This window comes from Malurus melanocephalus, unplaced genomic scaffold (genome assembly GCF_030028575.1).
Source record: "Malurus melanocephalus ecotype Western Australia unplaced genomic scaffold, MMel_1.1 scaffold_533, whole genome shotgun sequence".
NCBI lineage: Eukaryota > Metazoa > Chordata > Aves > Passeriformes > Maluridae > Malurus > Malurus melanocephalus.
Window position 1 is genome coordinate 159,380 of NW_026623765.1, and position 23,131 is coordinate 182,510.

General features: G+C 45.0%; 1 protein-coding gene across 2 annotated transcripts; it reads right to left on the minus strand.

Annotated features, from left to right (window-relative positions):
• Positions 1 to 4,560: 4,560 nt before the first annotated feature.
• On the minus strand, positions 4,561 to 21,729 carry G3BP2 (G3BP stress granule assembly factor 2). 2 transcript variants are annotated; one of them, XM_057381810.1, is made up of 12 exons: positions 21,563 to 21,729; positions 15,884 to 16,002; positions 15,642 to 15,723; positions 15,013 to 15,186; positions 14,044 to 14,134; positions 13,013 to 13,115; positions 11,267 to 11,447; positions 10,210 to 10,308; positions 6,366 to 6,468; positions 5,975 to 6,103; positions 5,666 to 5,784; positions 4,561 to 4,919 (listed from the first exon to the last, which is right to left on the minus strand). In XM_057381810.1, exons 2-12 carry the CDS (start codon positions 15,976 to 15,978, stop codon positions 4,647 to 4,649), a joined length of 1,449 nt encoding a protein of 482 aa, XP_057237793.1. In that variant the 5' UTR covers positions 15,979 to 16,002; positions 21,563 to 21,729; the 3' UTR covers positions 4,561 to 4,646. The 2 variants fall into 2 exon arrangements, with proteins under 2 accessions (XP_057237793.1, XP_057237794.1); XM_057381811.1 differs by lacking the exon at positions 10,210 to 10,308.
• Between the last annotated feature and the right edge of the window lie 1,402 nt (positions 21,730 to 23,131).

A 23,131-nucleotide genomic window follows, 5' to 3' on the forward strand; every position in this document is an offset into this window, starting at 1 on the left:
GGGGGACTGAGCCTACTTTGCACAGACCACCCCTGTGCGCAGATTGCAGCAGATCAGCAGAGGGTGACATGSCAGGGAAAATCCAAGGGCTCCTTCCTTGTCATGGAAACATGGGCAGCTCTTGCTGCAGCTGCTGTGAGGGACCCAGCACAGTGCTGTCCCCACCGCTGTGATGCTCCAGCAGAGGCTCCAGGAGCTGCCGCTCTGCAGCTGCACTGACAGGCTCTTCTTTCTTCTTTCTGCTGCGGAGGGGTCCTGAGGCAGAGAGGGGATTTGGTCCTGGTGATGCAAACGATGTCCCACTGTATCCCAGACACACGGTCCCTCATGAGCAGAGCACACCCATTCCTTACCCGCAGAGTGGCCAAGAGGTGACACATCAACCCCATTTGTGTCCAGGGTCCATTAGGACAAATGTGGTAACCACATGTTGCCAGAGCAGCACTTGTGGAGCTGCATTTTGGGAATTGGTGGCTGTGAGGGCTGCGGGGCCCAAAGGGCTTCTGTGGGCAGGGAACCCCCAGTCCTTGGTGCCCCGCTGTACCACTTCTTGTTTGAACTCCTGAGTGTCACCTCTCAGGGCACACAGGGACAGGCATGCAGTGAAGCCTGCACTGCAACAAGGCAGCCAAGAGGAACATGGTGTCAGATCTGCAAAAGCTGCTCTGAGCTTTAATTCCTCCACACACACACCACACTTAGCACTGCTCCCGCCCTTCCAAGGGAACAGCAAGTGCTGCAGCACCATTCCCACCATGTCTCCTTTCAGCTCAGGCCCCGGGAACACCAGGCACAGCGCAAGCCAAAGGGGCACTTTGCTCCCCCTTGAAAGCAGCCAAGCTTTAACCAAAGTATCAATGGCCCTCCAAAGGATTATCAGGCAGCCTGCTATCTTCTTCCACCATGTCCCATGAATCATGGTTCCAAGCTCTGTTTCTCCAAATGAAATGCAAAACCCCAGCAATCGCTGTAGTGTAAAACTGCTGGACTTTGTAAAGGCACCAGAGCAAGGGCACAACCAAGGGAAGAGGTGAGGCCTCTGCAGCACAGAGCAGGGCACTGCTTTGTCACATCCCTCAGCTGTCCCAGAACTTCCTTTTCTAACTCCAGCACAAGTCTGAATAAAAGGTGCTGATAAAAAGTGTTGTTGAACACTTTTTGTGTGAAACACCCAAGTCTTCAAAGCAAAACTAAAAGCAGGTCCTGGCTGACCCTGTGTGCTTGCAGCTGCCATTATCTCCTGCCCATCCCCTCAGCCCCATGTAAATGAATCTGCACAATTTACCTCGCAATCCAAGGCACCAAGGTCTGAATGTTGCAGGCACCCACCAGTGGCAGAGGGGTTCGTGTTTCTCTGGAGATCTTTGGTGCTGGCACATCTTGTAGCTGTCGAGGGTATTCCTCTGAGGAGTTTTTGGCAGCTCTGGCTATGGGACCTCTACAGGATCCTGTTTTTCATTCCAGTATTTCAACATACACAACTGCATTACTTTTCAGCCACTTCTTAAGTGCCTTTTATCAGGAACTATTACAGCCAAGACATGCCCTCAACAAGACAGGGCCGACAGCAGCTACCAGGAACTTCARAGATTTCATGACTCCACCACACCTCATCTATGAGCAGTGCAGACCTTTTTGGGTAACTGCCAACAAACACAAGTAACAAAACTGGGACAATTACTTCTGCACCATCAATAGTGACGTTAAAGTGGAGAGCAAGCAACTCCGGCCTGTTTTTTTTAAGACAGCTCAGCTCACATTCCTCCCAGCACCAGTGCAATATCCATGGAAGCTGTACCCCAATGATGCTGTGCTACTGCAGCTTGCCACTGTCACCAGCCAGGTCAGCAGCAGTGATGTTCTTACAAGCTCTTCTGTAAGCCAGGGGTGCCAGGGCTCTAGAGCCACCTGCATGCAAGAGAATTAGGGACGTGGATAAATGCTGCAGACATCAGTAGTTTATTGGTATGTTTAGTCAAAACACATTCAGAATGGAAACTTWAAAGTAAAAATACTTTCCACCTGCGACAATTAAACTAGAATCTACTAGCATATAATGCTTGACACATTACAGCAATAAAGATGGTAATCCACTGTCTTGAATACCTACTAAAGCCAAGATGGTCAGCCAAGTTTGTTGAAATAGAACCGTAATGACAAAATACTCCCACCAYTCACAAATCAGCGACTAACAGTAATGGTCAGTGAATCCCTTCCTTTGCTCTAAGAGGTACATTTACTATTGAGAGGGTCAAGAACACATAAGAGTCCACAGTACAGMAGGTGAGCTATCACCATGTAAACTTCTCTGGATGATGTTCCAAGGGTTCGTGTCACTTAAACAAGAAGCAAGCCAAAAAGCAGAATGGCTCAGGAGTTCTTTTTACTACTCCGTTTTTGTCGCCAATTATTTCCAGTGCCGTTTGCCATACAAACAGATTAGGTGGCAGCAAAACACCACAGCACTACAGAATGAAAAAAAAACCTCCAGGCTACAYAAACCACACTGGTGGCAAACTGCTCACTGATGGCAGCAATTAGTCCGAGGGCTTCAAACCTAAGGAGTGGAGTTGTGTGGCAAGCTGTTCAAGTACTACAGATTTCCAGGTAACAGCTGAAATCGCAAGACCTTCAACAAAAAAACTGAAATGTGAAAATGTCAACTGGTAGAAATGCGTACCAGAAAAAAAAGTGTATGAAAATAGTGCAAGACTTACCATGGAACACAGAAGACCTCAAGTCTGGGAGAGAACAGGTAGATGCCACTTCACCTTGCCTAGCRTATCAGAAAAGCTGTGCAAAATCTTCCAGCTTACACAAAACCAGCAAACGATTGCATAATCCAGGGACAGATTGCCAGGATGCCCTCCCTGCTTTTGCCTGAAATTGCCTTTACTCTTGACTCTGAGGTCTTGCACGTTCAGAAGCAGCTGGAAGCGGTGCCACTGTCGCCCAGACGCACGCACCAACACCCCTGTGCTCCCGCCAGCTCACGGCGAGCCCTGGCCCCGGGCCCCTGCACTGCCTGCTGCAGCTGCAGTTGGGAATGTGCTCCGGGACACCATCACAAACACAGCTCTCCATGGAGAACCCACCAGCAAACTGCACAGAGGAGTCTCCTTTCCATCCCTCGCTCCAGAGCCATTGTCAACTTCAGCTGAGAGTTATGTGCAAAATGAGTACAAGTTTTTAAAAAAGTGCAACTGGAAAATGCAAGAACTTAAGAGCTGCTGTTTAGTTCTCTGAAAATTGCAGTATCCCCATTTGATAAGCTCACCTTCACAAAGAATGCTTAGGTCTCCCCATTACAAGCTGGCCAGAAGCGTCCACCATTCTGGACTGACTTCTGAAATTCATGTCCAAGAGAGATTGGAACTCCACTTTCTTTAACTTTGACACTGAYTAAAGAGAAGAGACAGCCTGGAGACTACTTGGATGCCTTCTTCCTCCCTTTCCCCCCACTGCAAAAAAACCAGGCGAACTTGTTAATTGAAGAGCAAGGTGGATGATCGTTTTAGCAACCTTTACTCATTGAAAGATACTGCAATTTTTTTAATACAATTTTCCAATTATTTTCTTTAAATGATTTGCAGCCGCTTGGCTTCGCAGCACAGTACTTCATACACTATACTGTACAAAATCACCAGCAAGACTGGAATGATGTATTCATAGAAGGCACCATCATGCTTATTACATTACCAGAGAACTSAAATACAGTCAAGACAAGTTTCACTGTCCAACGCTTCTCGAAGGGGGAAGGGGAAGGAGGAGTGTGTTGAGCAGCCATCCCTGCACTGAAGAGGGGCAGATAGAAAAATCTGACGTGAGCTATCAAACTTGTTGCGTACTCGGGGCTACGACTTGGAAACTCTGGGTTAGTTTACAGCTAACTGGATTCCTTCTGGAACAAAGGTGTAGTCTTATTAAGGTTTGTGTGTGTACAGAGGTTGGTCACAGCAAGCAGAGCAGATGCCCGCATCGTTCCCCAAGCTATTCTGTCTGAGTAAGAGGATGAAGGYTTTCCCTCCGATGCCTCCTGCAGCTGTCAGTATAAATGAGTTCAGAGGACCCATTAGTGCATTTTGATGAGTGCGTAAACACGAGTTTGTTTGGAGCCGAGTGTTCTAAGAAGGAAAAAAAAAGGCAAGCTTCTCCAATTGCACAAATTGCACTATTTGTGTTTCCAACAGTAGTAGGCAGAAACGGTAACACTTACACAAAATGTGCAGCAGAGGGTTTTTGATTGAAAGGATCTCAATTCTACTGGGCATGTCCTTTAGTTCATTTCTGTTGCAGATAGTTAAATGGTCTTTTCTTAATGGTATTTTTTCATTTGTTTGTTTTTCTTGATTCTTTTTTTTTAGTCCTTAATTCTCCAAGTCTACATTTATAAATTAAGAGCGTGACTCCTGTTGTGAAACTGGGGAAACAACGTCCACCTCAATTTAAACTGGAAACCAAAGGATGTTTCACATCAAAGAAATGATCAGAAGGGCTGTGTCACATTCCAAAGCCAAAAAAAAAAAAAAAAAAAAAAAAAGGGGGTTTTAAAATATTCAAAAGCCAAAAAAAAAAAAAAAAAAACAAGAATGCAAACACGATGGATAATGTACCACTGCCAAGACTGTCTGGCCACAGTGGAGATTTCAGCGACGTTGTCCAGTGAAACGGCCTTCCATCTGCCCGGTTCCTCGTCCAGAGCCCAGTTTCTGTGCCATGCCACCCCGAGGAGGGGGTCCTCTTCCGTCCCGGTCCCGCATCATGCCACCACCCACTATTCCRCGGGGCCCGCCCGGGCCTCTCTCGTTGCGCCGAATATCCCTGCGCTCGTCGCCGCCGCCGCGCGTCTCTCGCTCACGAGCGGCTCTGGTTTTTTTCTCCTCCACGTTCAGGCGCACCTCACCCCGGAACATTATGGGCTTGTGGGGAAAAGCAGTCAAGGCACACGTTAGTCAGCACGGCACCAAATCCATTTTATCCAAGGCACACCAAAACTCTGCACTGGCTGCCGGCCCCAGCCTTCCTTCACATACACGCCCAAGAGAAACCTGACCTGTTAAGGGTTCCTTGCAGCACCACCTGAGCCCTACMGAACACCATTTTTACATTCACTTGGGCATGCAAGCAATTAAAGCATTTGTCTCAAGCAAAAGCAGCGTTGTGTTCAACCTCTTCACTGCCAACTTTAGCCTTTGCACTTCAGGGTTGAAGTTCCTGAAGAACTGGAAATGCTCTACTAAGTCTCACACCCACATCACAGAAATGAAAACTGCTGTTTTATCCCCTCGAGTTCCGCAAAGCAAAACTGCAAATAGCTCTGTTCCCTTCTCAGAGCCTCAGAGATCCATGTGATGCTCTTTGAAAGGTTACCAGCCATGCTTTCAGCTGAAGGATCTCTAACAGTAAGTGCTGAGCTCTGTGTGGAGTGTATTTGTAGGAGTAAAAAACCTGAATTCCATGATGCGGCCTGAAGAACTCTGGCACACCTTTTGAAGTTACACAGCCTTCCTGACAATGRGTATGCCAAAGCTCTGTTTGTCTGTCAGCTGTTTTTCAATGACTGAKCCAACAGCAATGCAAGCTAGGATGGCCCACTTTACTGGTGGTTTAGGGCTTTTGGTCCATCTCTGGATGGGGACACTCAATACTCAATGCCAATACTTACTTTTGCAACTAAAATTCGCTGGACCGGCTCAGAATCGTCAAATACCACRAAACCAAAATTAGGCAGTTTTCCTCCCACTCCCTTAGTATTGATGCGAAGTTCTACCACATTTCCGAAGCCTGGAAAAACACAAGGGAAGAAACACTTTATGGAAACCTGCAGTGCCAGCTGTACCATCCCCCTCTGCTCGTTCCAGGTATCTGTAGTGTGGCATTACGTAAAAGCTTACCCGTGTAGTCTAAGTCAGTGTTATGTGCCTTTTTAACACAGTTTTCTATCTTAGTCCCAGCAGCTGAAATCACTACTTACTCATGAAGAACTCCTTCAGTTCACTCTCATCAATATCGTGTGGCAAGTTCCCAACRAAAAGCTGGTGGCTGTCTGGATAGCGAATGATCCGACGATTATCCGACTCATTCTGCTCCATGTCCCCTCTCCCTGCCGTCAAYAGAAAGAGCAGGGTAGAAGCACTGMAGTTAGCAGATGTGTGTAAATTKGGATGAACACACCTAGGGGCTGCACCAGCACACTCACTCCAGCCGCCTTGGACTCCAAATCATATTCCTTCATTCCCAGCTGGAGGCAGCAGGCACAGGGAGTTAAAGATCAGCCAGATACAACACAGGTACAGACAGGGCCTGGCCAGCAGACACCTCTCAATAACCAGTCCCAGCAGACACACAAAGCTGATCCACATTACCTGGCCGAGGTCCTCGGGGTGGAAARCCCGGTCTTTCCCTGGGACGCTGCTCACGAACACGAGGAGGTTGAGACTGAGCTTCAGGTTTACTTTCCACTCTTGGCTAAAACAGGAGAACACACGTTATTTAACAATGGCCCAGTAAAAAAAAAACCCCAAACCCCCAAACTCACCAAAACAAAAACTCCCACAACACAAGACAWGGGTAAGTGGCATGCACAAAACAAACTCTAAAAGACAGACATTGATGTCAATGTGTCTGGGAGTGTTTTTTCACCTGTCTAAATTCCTCTGTACCAATCCAGGACTGCAGTGCTCAGTTATCACTGTTAAAAGGTGCAAAGCAAACATCTCTCAATCAGAGAATCTCCCCAAAACACAGCAAAGGTGAGTTTTCCATGTTTGACCAGGCATTGAGACCCCAATGTTCCGTTATTCACAGATCCCTCGCCTGACTTAAATCAGAGGCCACAAAGCTTCCTCATGCCAAGCTCAAACTTCATGGATTAGGAGGCAGTCCCAGATGAACACAAAGAGATGGGCAAATTACATGTTCTGTCCAAGTCCCTGAGGAATTATTTTCCCCCACTGCAGAACACCTACATGAAAATTACTAAAGAGGAGAATAAAAGCCCTCAGAAGTGTAGTAAATATTTCCTGAAATGAGTTTCTACAGACTACCGCTTAGGATACGCTTCAACTTTCCTGATGTCAAGACCATGATGCTCAAAGTACACCCTTCATATTCAGGTACTAGMAAACCTATTCCCTATACCTATTTGCTTTATGAGAAATAGAACAATAAAAATGTTTCTATGCTCACTGCTGGTTACTGAAACCATTCCCATTATTTTTAAAATTCCATTTTCTGTACAACAGTTAAGCAGCTGCTGGTGCACAGGGTTCTTATCTTAGAAAAACAGAATCATCCTCAGAAGCACAAAATACACAAGTAGTCTGCAGGTAAGATTAAACACCAGGAGAACAGCTGTAGGTCCAGACTGTTGGGGAGAAGCAGTTTATGTTAGAGATCTCCCTTACTTTTCTTTAAGAGCTCAGGACAATTGGCAGTTCCAGACAGAGTACATCCAAGGGAAAAAAGACAGGATTTTACATGCAACATGCAAGTATTACACATCAAACGAATGCTTCAGCCCTCCTGTCACTTGTGCTCTACACAGCTAGGCATTAGTCTGTCCCTACAACACTTCTAGGATCACTTYATCAATTCCAAGAATAAGCTTGGAAAATCAGCCTTCCTGTCAAACCTTGYTCCATTGTGTTTCCCTGTGAATCACTGGAGCTCCTCTGTCACCTTTCACTCWACACCTCAACAGCAAAACTCAAYACCTTCAGACCCCCCTTTCTGAGAYACACGTGGCTATCAGGYTAAAACWCTMAGTCCTTCTGTCAGCCCCARSCAAGACCTGCKAAATCACTGATGTCCTACTGTTMWTTGCCAAGTAACAGTGAACTKGTATCTGCTTGCTTTGCATTCASTGAACTTCTCACCCAGCACACAAATAGCTGATCTCTCTGGGTGTTTTCTAAGAACACCATTCTTTTGTACAGAGAAAGGTTGCCTCAGTGCCTCAAGAGGAAAGCCCTTGTGCAGGGCTGTGCCCTCCAAAACACTGCCATGATCAGCAGCAGCACAAGAGCCCTGATCAGGGCTGCATTTACAGCCCAAACAGCAGGTCCCTGTAACTCACACCTCTCAGCATTTCTGAGCAAGCACAGAGCAGACCGAGAGACACTGTGCAAGGAGCTCAAGAGACAACTACTACAGGAGCCAAGTGTGGCACAAACCTCAGCCTGGCACAAACCATTAAGGRAAAGGTGACATTGTCTCTTCTGTTCAGGAGCTCACATGGAGAAGGAAAGGGACTCACCCCTTCCAAGCCAAAAGACAAGAATCAGGCCCTGCCTGCCCTGCCCCTCTGAACCCTTAAGACAAAAAATGCRGTAATAAAAATACCTGAAAATGCTATAAGGAAAAGTCCCAGTTTATCAATGTGGGCAGGCTGATTTCTAAGCATCTACAATTAGAAAAAGAATGAGAAATCTGTTTCACTTCACACCTGTAAGGAAACAGAACCAAAGAGTACATGTGGAGTCCTTTGAGGAGTTCACAGTACAGGAGCTGTATTTTTAACTTGATAGAAAAGAGGGAAAACTGGAGGGATGCAGCGAAAGGCATGAGCAGGGCAGTTATTGCTTTGTAAATCACTGACACCAGCTAGAAGAGCATCCCAAAGAAGCCACTCACCCATCAGTGCATCTTTTGTCCTCATTAACATGAACAGTGTCTGGCACTAATGGAGCCATGAGAACAGGAAAAAGCTGCTACTTGTARCTTGTAGGATTTGCAGCTCCTTGTTCAGGCACCCTTTCTATGGGATCTCTACACACCGTGCCTAAAATGTGTCCAAGAAAAGGAACTCACAACTGACTCATTCTGGCTACAGAAGGGCTGAGAGTTGAAATTCCTGCCATGCCAGTATTGTTCAGAGACTTCCACACAACATTACTTAAACATAAAGTCAAAGTGAAAGTAATGAAAAGGCACAAAGYATGGCAAGCAGAAGAGGCAACACAGAAGAGTTTAAGGGGACATCTGTAAGGTATCTCCTGCTCTCTTGGACAGATCATTTGAAAAGATTTTCACAGCCACATCACAGCAATCCACCCTCTCTGCGGTAAATAAAACCTATTTGGGTTTTGTGTAAGAAAAATCTATTTGGTACCAGAAAACCCACAGTTTTTACAGGTTAAATACCACCTAATTGTTGAAAGCCCTGTTTAAGCTGATGAAGACAGACAGACTTCTCAACTCATTACACAGCCTTTATCTGATGTCCATGATAGTCCCAGCAGATCAGAATCAACACCATGTAAGGTGCTGGGGTTTGTTTGGTTTGTTTTCTTTCATTTTTCTTTTTCTCCCCTGTTTCTTTTTTAACACACATTTGGCTGAAGGCTAGTCCTAGACAGGGTTCTCTCTATTAGCACAAAATTGAGAAGAAACCAGTGCAAGAACAAGAGCTGCAGCAAGCCAGCTATTCTACTGAAAATTGCAGTCTTTCAWAAGGTTGGACAGGAGCAACTCAAGATCCAGCACACCGGCACACCGTGTCAATGCACAGGGATAAAGGATACATTTTCTATTTTGAGCACTTTTTATACAGATGGAGGAAGCAGAATTGAGAGTCTCACAATGTGTCTCACACCACCYTGGCATGTGCAGGACATGAGCTGTTACCAGGTCAAACTTGCTTTCCTCTTTCCCCTCCTCACCCAGTCAGCCTAGGAATGGGAAGATAGCATTGTCCTGGCAAGGAAATGTGAATCCTTCCATTCCTCACACAGTCATAAGTTGGTACAGGGTTCTGTGACAAGCTAATTATCTGTGGATCATGAAATCCAGCATATTTCTGTGGATGTTAGCCTTACAAGACAATCTTGCACCTCAGAAATGGTGCTMTCTCTTTTTACTGCTGGGGCACTTCCACCAATGCCCTTTTCAAACACACTTCAGAAAAGTARCATTTTGTGAGGAGTTGGGTTTGCCCCTTCAAATCAAACCATATGCCATTAAATTAGGAAAAAAAAAACCCAATAGTGATTTCCTGTTTCCACAAGAACAGGTTTTAACATTACCATTACCCAAAGTTACACCTGTTACGTGTTCATGCCTTCGCTTGCRACAAGGAAGTGAGTGCATTAACATTCAACACAATTAATTTGTGCAATTTAAGTCAAACAAGTTGATCTGTTAATTTAAAAAAACTGAAGCAGTTTGCAGAAGTAATGAGACAATCCAAGGTGTTCACAGATGGGTTACCTGTGAGACTGGTGCTTTAACATGGGGTGGAATTCCAGAGGAAGAAACAGTACCACTAGGAGGCAGGTTTTTACTGGTCACTGAAGCCCAAGAGAAAGCCTGCAGGAAATGCAACAAACCTAGGCTACTAATCATGGCAAACCACTGACATTCCTACAGGGAAACTCGTCTGCTAAACAYACACTTTTGGTTCATATCTGACTATTAAATAATGTTTGTGCAAGCATTACAAGGGAGATACAGAAGGATTTGCAGTTCCAGCTGTTTGTGCATTCCAGTGGYGTGGAACAAGCGTGTACCAGGCCCGCTGTCGCTGCTCCAGTGAGCCCAGTGCCCTCAGCAGGCCCAGGTCACTGCTTTCCATGCTGTTACCAAACCTAGGACTGAAAACCCTGCAGTGTCAAGTGTCTTTTGCACAAAGGATGGAAGCGGATGCCTGAAGTTACAATCAAAAATGGGAAAGAGAAAAAGGATTGGAWAAAAATGCGGGAGACATCGTGGAGCTGGAGAATGACCTCACTCCATCCAGCTCTCCCTGGTGCTCACAGCACTTTCCAACTCCAGGTGTAACACACCAGAGGACACACATTTTTATTTAAGATTAGGCATCCTGCCTCTAAGGAGACCAGCAATGCCCCCAGATTGATTTTGAACCTATGCTGCAGCAATTTTGCAAGTGTTAGTGTATTCCTTTATTTTTCCGGGAAGAGCAGTGGTTCCCATTGTAGGAGATTGTTGGTGGTGGTAGGTAGCTCAAGGTGTTTTGTTAAAATATATTAAGTCCACATTTAAAAATATCTACACATGCATAAACCCACACACACACACTTTACAAGCAGAGCATAAAATCTACAATAGGTGATGAGCAGCACTTGAAAATAACCTTTTCTTTTTTCAGTGAAACTTCACATTTTTACAAATWCAAAGGTCAAGCCTAGCTATTCATCCAGTACAACATTAAAGAGAGGTACCAGTTTAGCCACCCAAAAAGGCAAAGTTCAAAGGCCAATATGGTTTCCATCTGCACTGAGTAGCACAGATACCACTTGTAACTAACCTTTGGTGGTTCTTGTGGTAGTGAGACAGGTTCTACAGGAGGTGGAGATGGAGACTTCTCTTCTAGCTCCTCAAGGGTCTTTTCTTCTACTTCAGCTTTCAGCTCCTCAGCTTTTGTTTCAGATTCCAATTCTGGCTCAGGTTCATGAGAAGATTCTTCCAGTGCCTCCTCTATCCCATTGCTGCAATAGTCAAATGCATTTTATGAGCTTATCAACTGCTGTGCATTTTACCACTTGTTGTAAGCTATGCTATGGTAACAGCTCTGCTATGGAAAAGATCATTGTGTCTCCAATTGCTACAAYGTGGTGTGTATGTATACAACACAGTGAGAACTGAAGCTGTACTCTCATATTGGGCACAAAACCAGATTTTACATCTGCTGAAGCAAAGACATGTTCTGCAGTTCTTGAGTTGGGCACCTGTTTGTTCTCCAGGGTTAAATGGCTGTGTGATTCTCTGCTGAGAACTGGAGAACATGTAGAATGCTTCTAAAACAGAAACACAGTGAAGATCAATGGATGATYAAGCTGTGCACATAAACAAAACCAATTTTGGAATGAAACCTACTGTCTCTTTAGCAAAATGCTATAGCGCTTCCTTACCTAAGCAGCCGTGAGTCTCATTTACAGAAAATCACATGCAACTTCTTCTCTACTCTGTGTGTGAAAGGTAGGGGATCTGAATTTCTTCCCTCTTCAGCCACCCCAATATCCTAGCAACCTGCAGACACCTCTGTCTATACAGCTCCTGCCACAGGTCACCSTATGCCCMAGTGACTRTGATGAACAATGACWTYACAGCCTCTTTCCAAATGACACAGYAATCCAAAAACMAGACCTGACTTAATGCTCTCAGGCATCCMAAATGCCCTGCATTATTTCAAGCAAGCCACTGTCAGAATTCCAACAGATTTCACTTTTCCAYCAGATTTCTCATGAAAAGCATTAAGTGACTTGAATTTAGCATTATCACTGATGCACTCAGCAGGTGTTGTCTAGTGATGTCATAAATGTTTTTATTAACAAAGGAATCAGAAAGTCGGTTCAAGTCCTTATTAGGCCAATCCTATGTTTCAAAAAAAGCACAGGAGTTTGATGCTGTTTGTTTCTTTGTGTTGTGGGGGTTATTTGTTTGGTTGTTTTGTGTGTTTTTCTTAAAAATCATAAATATCTTTGTTTCTTTGATTAGATTTGAAGACACTCAGGACAGAGACCTATTCTTCCAATACAACTGTACAGCAGCTTCTCAAAAAGTAGATTTTTCTCTCAGTTCCAAGTGATAAATTGAATTTGAATAACATATCAAGATGTCCCTGCTCAGTGCAGGGGGTTGGACCAGATGATCTTTAAAAGGTCCCGTCCAATTCAAACTATTCTGTGATTCTATGATCAACCACCCCTTTGTTAACCCCTCCGTGACATAAATTACATCGTATCAATGCAGTGCTGGAAGTCTGAATTACAAAGATTCCATTAAGTGTGCACACACCTGTTGCTCCCTTTTCACATCACTTTTGAGACCAGAAATGAAAATAACTAACAAACATTAAAAAAATCCCCCATTTCCTTTCTTCAATAAAGGATCARTGTCTCAAAATAATGTAATGTTAACTTAATACAGACCACTTTCAAGCTAAGTGTATTTTCCTAAACTAGCTGTTAAATCACATCCAGAACCTAAAGTCAAAGCAATTCTGTCATTTTTATTAATAAAGCAACTTCATTTAAYAAAAAGGACTTCTTACGTTACGGGATGGTTTTCATAGTAAGTACTGCTTGCATTCTCTTGTACAGGTTCAGGTGATGCTTGTCTTTCCTCCTGCTCTTCCTCCACCTCTTCCTCAGACTCTGRCACAAAAACAGAAACTTGTATGCTYTTATGTATCTCTGCAAGTGCTCATGAGCCACAGTTAAAATAAATGCACATTAAATTAGCAGCAATCAAATTAAAGCTTCATCAACAAACTATCATAAAATTAGCTGCAAAAAAAGATGGAAGACCCTGTCTCTCAGTCAAGGGGCTGGGCTGTTTATGATTTCCACAAGAAGAAGCAGCCAGGGACATAYTGCTGCTGGGAAGTTCTGGGAGGAGGTTTGGGGATATTTTAAAGCAGCAGACACTTTTCATATGGTGGCAGTAAAAGAGAAAGACTGCACTAGTAACTCACACATCTCAGTGCCTCAGACTGAGATGAATGCAGTACAACACAAGGATGATTGCCTAAGATGCTTTGTTCCACAGAATGGAGATGAACAAATTCCAGAAACCACCCAGTGAGCACATGTACATACATTCTAGTTATACTGATTCACTTTGCCTCTTTGAACAGAGGGGGAAAAACCCACTCAGGTCCAATTCAGCCCCTGAATAGAAAAGAATTACTGGGTGTGATGATGATGTGAAAGTGAACTATGTACCATATCTAAAAAACAATTGAACTTCTTTAAATCACTTTACCTCCAAATTTGACTGCTCATGGAACACAAGTGTGCCTGATGCAGCTATGGCAGCAGAAGCACTGCTGCTCACTGCTTCCACTCTGTGTCTAGCCTCACCCTCTGTGAACATTCAGCCCTTCAGGGAACACAGCACTAATCCAGACCTTCATTTTACAGAAGATTTTGAACGAGCAGAGTTGCAGTAACAACAGCTCTGTGCCCCATGAGAAGGCAATACACTCTGCATCCCAACATCTCCACCAGAACYTTGCAGCAGCTCTGCACACAGGGGAGAGGAACAAGAACCACACAAACTCCATGTGTACAGTTCCCTCACCTTCATCAAGCTCTCCTTCTGAATCCCCAAATACTTCATCTTCGTATCTGAAGATATCATTATGGACATAGAACTTGTTTGGAACAGATCCCTGTAAAAGAGGAACAGGCAGTGTTTAGTATACATAGAATATCAGCAGTCATCAAAAGAACAGACTACAGACATTAAGTTTTGGGGTGCACACATTTTGCAATAGGACTATGTCACTACAGTTATTTTCCAAGTTATTTTCTTCTTCTGTAAGAAAACAATTGAACAGTAGCTTCTGCCCAACTGAAGTTTTAAGCAGAATAAAATCTGCTAATTTGGTAAGTCAAAGCAATCACAGGTTTTAACTAAGCATACAGCCCCTCAGTTTCTTCAGGGAATTTCAATTTTCCCTATTACAARCACTTTACAATAAACCCCCTGAACTTTCACAGGGTGGCTGCATGCTTACAGCACTGTGCAGGGAAACAAGAAATTCAACACAAACCTGAAACATTAATCTCTCACCATACAGTACTTTGTGATGAAGTGGGTGTAAAKAAGTAGAAAAAACACGAGACACCTTTTACCTGTACAGCTTTGCTCTCACCAAGAGCTAAATTTGAGCAGGAACTTGTGCAGCATCAACCCATACTCACATTTACCATTAGACTAGAAAGTACACAACAGTACAGAGATCTGATCTACAGAGCTGAACCTTATTTWWWWAAAAAAAAWTATCTGCGCCAGTGGCAGCTCCCRAACACAAGAGCTTCCATTTTGTTTGCATGACTGTTCCAACAGTTCAAGTCCAAGCAAACAGAACAGCTCAGGATGGGTCCAATACACCAGTTTCTCTGCACTCACACACTGGGACACATTTAATGATAGCCCCCAGAGCAAGTTTTGAAGCCAGATCCTATTTTTTGGCCCAATATGACAAATTGTGGCTACAGATCAGGTCACGTTTTTGAAGTTTGACACAATCTTGCATATACTTACTTCTGGAGCAAGCACAAAAGTCTGCATGAACTTCCTCATTGGCTGCCCATTGTTTGACAGCTCTCCCATGACTTGCACAACCACGCCATCGCTCAGAGTGGCATGAGCATCCACGTGACGGATCTTGGTGTGGCACTCACTGAACTGCAGTGACATCACCTTCTTGTGGATCTCCTGGAAAGAGAGCCATTCCCCAGCTGCAGKCAGCTCTGCACACAGCTTTACAACTTCTCAACCAACCCAAAATAAGCATTCCCCTGAAGCTCAAAAGATAAATACAGGAACCAAGAAGTGTCTTTTACTGAGAACAGTCTCTCTGAGCTCATCTAACTTTTAATCTGAAGTCTTYCATTAGTATTCAAGCATTTCTCAGAGTAGACAAATAGCATACAACTTGCTACCCAATTCTTCCAGCTGTATTAAAATCTATGAGCTATTTGAAGGCTTTAATTTTTTAAAAGGCCTGTGAAAGGGACAGCATTTAATTCGTGTTAAAAAAAAACCCTCCAAAAATACCCAGCAACAACAAACACCAGCCCCAAACAAACAAACAAAAAAAAACTGGTAAAGAAAAACCCTGATTTATTCTGAACATTAATGAGGATTACAGGACTAATTTCAATACTCACAGCTTGACCGTATACTGCTTCTTGTGGTTTTCCACTGGCATCCAGTCCTCCATGGACATAAGATGAATTCCTGCCATAAAACCTGCAAGCAAAGAGATGTAAAAGTCACAGAAGTGAAAAAAAAAATAGAATTAAGTCTATCAGAATTATTTTAGCCAAAAATTGTAGAGCTCAAAGCATCAAGAAATTCACCACAAGCAGCAATTGAAGAGGCTCCAAGAATCAGGAACAAACSAAGTTACCTGTGCAAGAAGTCAGGAGCTTTGTTTAGCAGGGTGTAGTACTGTCTCACRAACTCCCGCCCCACGAGCAGGGGACTTGGCTTCTCCATCACCATTTCTTTGGTACTCAGTGTCAAACRCTGCAATTAAAAATATTCATGTTAGCTTGAAGACATCTCTGTGAATCACAACTTGCCCATAAAAGGATAAACATAGCGATATTAGAATTGAAACAATTACACATACAGGTACTTAATTCACTACAAAATACCCAACCAATTCAGGACACCCTCTCCCACCTCTGTTGAGTAAATAAAAATATTGCAGTCAATTCAAATGGTATTACTCTGATGAAAAGGGAGTCCTTTACAGAACAGGTGCTTAAAAAAACATTAAAAAMCCCCMAAACAAACAAAAACCCTGTTAAAAAGCTCTTGCACCTTTTATTTATCCCTTTGGCTGATGGTCACTGAAAAAACCCAGCTCAAGAGCTCTGCAAAGCGAACAAGAATACACTTTGAGGCAGCCAGTAGCTCTGCTTCAAAAGGTTCCTGTCACGTCTGTAAGATGAACACGGGAGCAGCAGGATGAAGGAACTCTGTGGGCTGGATTCCCATTCCATGAAGAGTGGGAAGGGAAACCTGGCTGCCTCAGAGATGACCAAAGTCTCAGGGACTCCTCATCCACCCTAACAGCATTTCAATTTTGTCACAGAATCATCTAAGTTGGAAAGGACTTGCATGGGTCACCTGGTTCAACCTGCTATGCTCCTACCTATCCAAACTGTCTTGCAGATCATCCATGTCACAAACTAACCCTCAGTACTCTGAAAGACTTTCCAATGGCTTGMCAGCACCCAGCACATTGCTTTTGCCAGCTCACTTAAAACTACCACTGTCTGCAATCATGCAATTCCAATTCTCACACAGATGCTTCACCTACTTTCTCTTTCCAAAGATTCATGTGTAGGCAACGTAACAGGCAAAGAAGTCCAAGTCAAAAATCCAAGTTTCCAACTTGGGAGATAATCCTTGAGTAAGATTTTTGATTTTTTACCAAAATAACCTTGACCTATCAATCTAAAGCAAGACTGTTTGCAATTACAGCCAGAGAGCACATACAGCATATGAAGTGAAATTGGGAGAGTCACCTCATCTTAAGAAGGGCCTGTAACAAAGGTAATATGCACACAGGAACAATGTCATAAACATGTCAGATCCTGCATTAAAATAGAACTCAGATGAAAAAAGCCCACATACTTAGCTCAAATAGTTTACACTTCATGGGCAATCAAAATCGTCTCAAGTCAGCAATCCAAGCCACAAGATACTAATACCAAGAACTRTTCCCAAATGCAGTTAGTCAGGAATCACACCTGAAACAACAGCCTCCAAAACTYGCAGGGAAGGCAGAAGGCAAAGCCTGAAACACAAGTCTTGAACCTGGAGATAAGAAATCAGCAAACTTACAGTAGGGTTTTCCAAAATTTTTAATATAACCKACCAAAACTCTGGAACACAGTATTAGTTTTGCCTCACAGGAAGCCCCAGGGGAAGTAATTATGCTAATGAGACACAAAACCAAATGTCAGAATCCTAAAGRACATCAAAGGTTTGAGCCCTGTGAATGTTCAAAGTGGGAGCAAAGGAAAGAAAAGAAAATAGGAGCAATTTGCGAATCTTTCCAACACAACTCATACTAGAGCAATGGCATGCACATGGAAATTTTACTTAGAAACCAGCCTTAAAAGAAGGAGAACATCTCAGTTTCTATATGAGGCTATCCTCTTGTTTTTGTTTCCCTGCCTCACAAGCAGACGATGAACACAAAATTGGTGACAAGATCCCCACTGTGAGCACCTGGGAGAATGCACAAAGATGGACCCTCACCACCATTTTTTTAAAAGGACCTGTTAAAAAGCAGGTGATAGCCACCACATTTTTATGAATATAGCAACAAGYAAAGTGTATTTGTTCACAAATTGCTGGCATACCTGAATGAACACTGAAAATGCCTCTGGGTACAGAACATAATCTGTGACAAGTGATTACACTACAGGAGATCGGTATCACACTACATCTTTTCTTCATTGGAAGTTGTCCTAGTTCCTCACAGAGAGGAGCACCATGCACCTCTTCCATATTTCAAGTGACAGCACCAYTGATTTACATCACACCATCATGTAACTTTACAGGATGTCTCAGTACAAYTCTCCACCTGTCTCAGTATTACTGCTTTTCATTATTTCTTCRAAGATCTCAATAGGGATAACAGTGGCTTAATGAACTGTTCAGGTATCCCAGGTTATTAAAAGGCTGAAGAATAAAACCACAGGTATTCCTGGTTAACAACATGGCTGCCATGAAACCAYGTTTTCAAAAGACTAACATTTCCAGGTGTTCCAATTATTACAGCACCTCCCTAAAATCAAGGSCCAGAGCCTTAGCAGGCCCAAGGGGTTTGGAGGCAAAGGCACCAGTGAAATTTAACCTAAWAGTCAGGGCATCAGCATCAACAATTTAAATTCACAAAATTTAAAAAGAACGGTATCTCCATGGCTTACCAGGCACCAARGGAAGCCCCACTGATATCCATACTCTATTTTTAAAAATTCCAATTTCCAYCAGTACATACTCAAGAGTCAGTGACTAACAAACTAAGAAAAGAATCTCAGGGAGACACTGAGACASTTGTGCTGAAGTACATGAGAACAAACTCCTACAATAATTCTGCACTCAAGTAAGAACACACAAATTCAAGCAACCTCTAATCACTTTTATATACAAAAGTTTATTAAGATGTGTTTGTCCCTTCTACAACTGAATGGAAAAAAAAACATAAAAAACCATAAACCAAACAGCAAGTCATCATCCATCAGTTTGCACAAGAGGGCAGCAGCAATTTGTTTCTGAAGAAGTCAAGAAGACCACTCTGTGTTGAGTAGTGAATACTCCTGGCATGCATTTTGCTCAATAGGCAGCTCTGACATTAGCAAAGCCTTGTCCCCTATAATATACACAAGCATTCACATTATTGTTATTTCCCTTGCCCTGTGGAAAGCAGAAATGTGACTGATCATCTGTGGCAAAGTACTGYTACCTGAGGCCGTGACTGAGCTACAGAATGGTGGTCCATGTGCTCAAATTTAGGCATCTGGAGAAAAAACTTTGGCACAAAGTCTTTGGTTGTGCCCAAAGAGGTATTTCAAAGCCACTTTCATCCCTTTCAAGACAGACCAACTACAGTGATGTTGCCTGGACATTTCATCAATAGTATCTGCAAAAAAATAAAACTGAAAAAATAAAACCAATAAAAGGTTGAACGGAATTCTGACAGCAGGTGAAGAATGTGTCACGTGAACCTGAACATAACCGCCCACCAAGAGAAACTTTTAGCTTTGCAAGGGAGATGTGGGCCTCACCAGTGGTTTTAACAGAAAATTATAAACAAGTAAAATTTTGTTTTATTGACAAGCAAATTTTGTCCTCTGAACAATTCATCCACGGAACAATTTGTCCATAACTAAAGGCACACAGACATCAAGCTATCATTTGATATAAATCTGCAACAGCATGGCTTGTTTGTACGTCCCCAAGTCAGCAACTCTTGTCCAAGTTGCTGATCAGATTTCAATATACCACTTAAAATGAAAATAAAACTGAGAAAAATGTTCTTGCAAATCAGGAAGATGTTCCCCACACAACAGACACACTAAGCAAAGCCACAAGGGACACAGTGTCACCTCCCACACCAGTGCAGCCAAAGGAAAACAGAAGGGAAGGGGAGAGCAGCTTTCACAATGTTGGGCAGGTTTCTCCTGAACYCAGGTGATCACTTTGAAACTCTGTTTCTTACTGTAGACAAGCAAATGATGCCTTACACAGTACACTTGCCGCTGCAATCCATAAGCATGGCTCTGAGATGCCATCACTGCCACGCATCCTGTGAGAAGCCACACCTTGAATAAAACTAAAAATCCAAATGGCAACTGATAGCCCAGCTGACCTGAGGCAGGGCATCTGGAGAACAGCCCTGCAGAGGCTGGCAGCTACCTCATGGAAAGCAAAAGTAGCACTGACTGCAAGGAGAAAAATCCTGAAAGGGCAATCAGAAGTCCCAAAGAACGTTCCAATATTGGCAGCACCTTCTCTCTGTCATGCTCTGCAAGGTTAGTACTCAGAGCATCCTCCATCTGCAGCAAACTTGTGCCATCTACCAGAACCCCTTCCCTTTATGGTCTCCTTTACCCCATGTGCTACATTCTCAACTGGCTGAGTCAAAGGCATAGCATGCTGTTCTTTCAAACCAAGCTCTGCTGASAGGTTGGTTTGGGTTGGGTTCACAAATGGGGTTTTTTGGGAGGAGTTTAACAGCACCGCGTGTGTTTGGCACACAGATGCCATAGGGGACTGTCCTATGGACAGCTAAGCTGTGCAGTCTCAAAGGGCCAAAGCAATACCATTTCCTCAGCAACCACAACTCCCCAGCTCAGAATCCAAGTTGACACAGCCATATTACTGTCAGAAACTTGGGTACAGCTAAATAGAACTTACTCTATTTTCAACTGTTCAAAAGTACCCTGGGCATCTTTATGCTTCTTTCTGTACAAATGCAGAACATTTCCACATTGAACCTGAAGTGACAACCTTGGAACTGCCAAACCGGCATGGGAGGACACAATAACGAAATCTACATGACTAAGTGTTTCYAGTTGAAATTAAGCAAAAATGTCATATCCTCTGCTCTCTCCTGTGATAGTTCTTTCATGCAGTGGTACTTGGCACCAAGCTCAAGATCCAGGCTCACCCAGCAACCCAAGGGGTTTAAAAGCTTTGTTGTGGAGATGCTCCTGGGCATCCACATTGGAAATGCAGTGATCTCCSAGATGAAGGGAGGTAAAAGCCTGAGAACATAATGAGCTCAACTCAGGTGACAAGAAGTGAGACCAGCTCAGAAAATATCTACTCAAGGCATCGAGCTCTGCAGAATAAAAGGTGCTCACAACTTTTGCAATATCACTCTGTGTGCAGAGCAGCCCAGGTTATGAGAGGGGAAAGGGAAAAGGTGAGATGTGCAGAGCTGGGACAGCCCTTAGAGCCAGGAACCAGGGCAGCAATACCTTGTGGGAGAGAGARCAGAGGAGCCCGCTGAMSCGAGGATTGGGAGCTACAGGCTCTYCAGCAGCACGAGCGAGGCGGCCGGAGCGGCACCCTGCACATGCCGAAGCCCACGTACCTCCGGAGGCCTCTGCACAGCGATCGATCCATGAGGTGAGACGGGAAGCGACGACCGCAGGGCCCAACACCACAGCCAGCACCGAGTAAAGCGGGGCTTGGGGGCGCTTTTCCCCGGCTCCTCGCGCCGCCCGGGGCGAGGCGGAAGAGCCGCCAAGGTGACGGCGAACAAAAGCCGCCATCCCCCCGCTGCGATGCGAGCCGAGCCGGTATCCCGCGGCCGGGGMGGCGGCGAAGGGCAAAGCCCGGGGCCATGGGCGCTGCCCCGCTCGGCTCCTCAGCGCCGATGCCGCCGCTGCCCTCAGCACGGCGCGCGCCGTTCCCGCCGCTCCCTCAGCCTCGCTCCCGCCGCCCCCCTCACGACCGTTGAGCACGCGCCCCCCCGCCGCACAAAAACAGAGCCCGCGCCGGGGCCTATCCCATCCTATCCCATCCTATCCTATCCCCCGCCCCCCATTCCGCTCACCTAAGGGACAAAAGTCTCGGTGCGCGGGGCCGGGGCGCCTTTTCGCCCACGCCGCCGGGAGCTGCACGGAGTCGGGCGCGGCGAGCGTGTCCCTGGGGCGGCGCGTCCCGCGGCGCGGGCGGCACGGGGCGAGCGGGGCGCGGCGGCGGCGGCGGCGATGTCACAGCCGGGCGAGGGAGGGAGGGAGGGAGGGGGGCGACCACCGCTCCCGTGCGTGCCTGCGTGCGCGCGCGCGCCTGCGCAGAGCGGGGCACGGGCGGGGCAGCCAGAGAGGGGCGGGGCCATCCGGGCCGGCGCGGTGACGTCAGACGCACGCGCGCGTTTTCCCGCCGGCGGGGGCAGGGCGGTCAGTCGGTGCGAGCCGCGCTGCGGGCAGGGTGTTCTGTTCTTCGCTCCTGCTTTCACTCCTCCGTTCTGCTGTAGGTGCGCCTCATTGTCCGCTCCTCACCGTGGTTTGTTGTGGAGCGGGGACGGGCGGCTTTGGTTCACTGGCCACCTTGCTGCTGCCCAGCAGAGCGCTTTCCCTTGGACGGAGRTGTTCCAGTGTGCGGTCAGTTTGGGGATACAGCCAGGGTCTCCGGAGGGCTGTGCGCCCATCCATTGCTCRGTTAGAAGTTTACACCTTCTCATTGAAACATAAACATTTTTGGGTTATCCTGAATTATAAAGCAATCCCTGATTTCAGGTCAATTACCAAATAACTCCTTTCCAGGGTGGCAGAATTTGCCCCTTACAATATATTGTACCTTCAAGAGGACAGCTGGGGTGTGTCAGACATCTCTTTTGGAAGCAACTCACCTTCTTAGGGGCTGTATATGTAAGAATGGAAATACTGAAATAAATTTTGGGTTTAGGAAGAACCTGGTGTTGGTTGTTTCTTTTTTTCTTGCGAAGAACTAGAATCTCTTTATGCCCAACTTGAACGAGTCAGGTGAGTTYTGGTGTGTGTCTCTACTGGCCCAGAATGGTAAGTACCTTGAAACTCTCTGGCCCATGTGCTGGGTGGTTCATTTCCTTCTCAGCTGATMAGGAAAATCAAGTCCTCAAAGCTCTTGATTTAAATTGTGACGTGAGAGGGGTTTTCTCCCTGGAATGAAATGAACTAGTTTATAGAACTGATGATCTTGGCACTTTCTGTGCCTATTTGCTGTAGTTCCAATTAAAATTGCTTTAATTGGATTTGTAGAATAAGCTGAACACTKCCAAACCCTGCCAGTAACCATGAGGAAGGCAGTATCAGGCTGCGGAYTGGACACTGAAGTGTTTGGAGTGCTGGTTCTTGGCTGTTGCTCCTCACCGGGAATCCAGAATACGTTGCAGTAGCATCCAATGGGGACATTCAGCATCTGAAAGTAATTTAACTACTTTGTGCTTTTCTCTTGGACTTGAACCATCAGCGTTATCTAGGTAAGCTGGGCTCTCACTGAGGTGCCTCAGTTTCAGAAACACTTGAGCATTTCTAGTTGCAATGAGTAGCTATCACCTTTTCGTTTTTCTATTGGAAGTGAATCCAGCTTTTAAATTCCAAGCTTTAGTGTTTGCCATGGGGCTGTTCCGGAGGCAGAACTG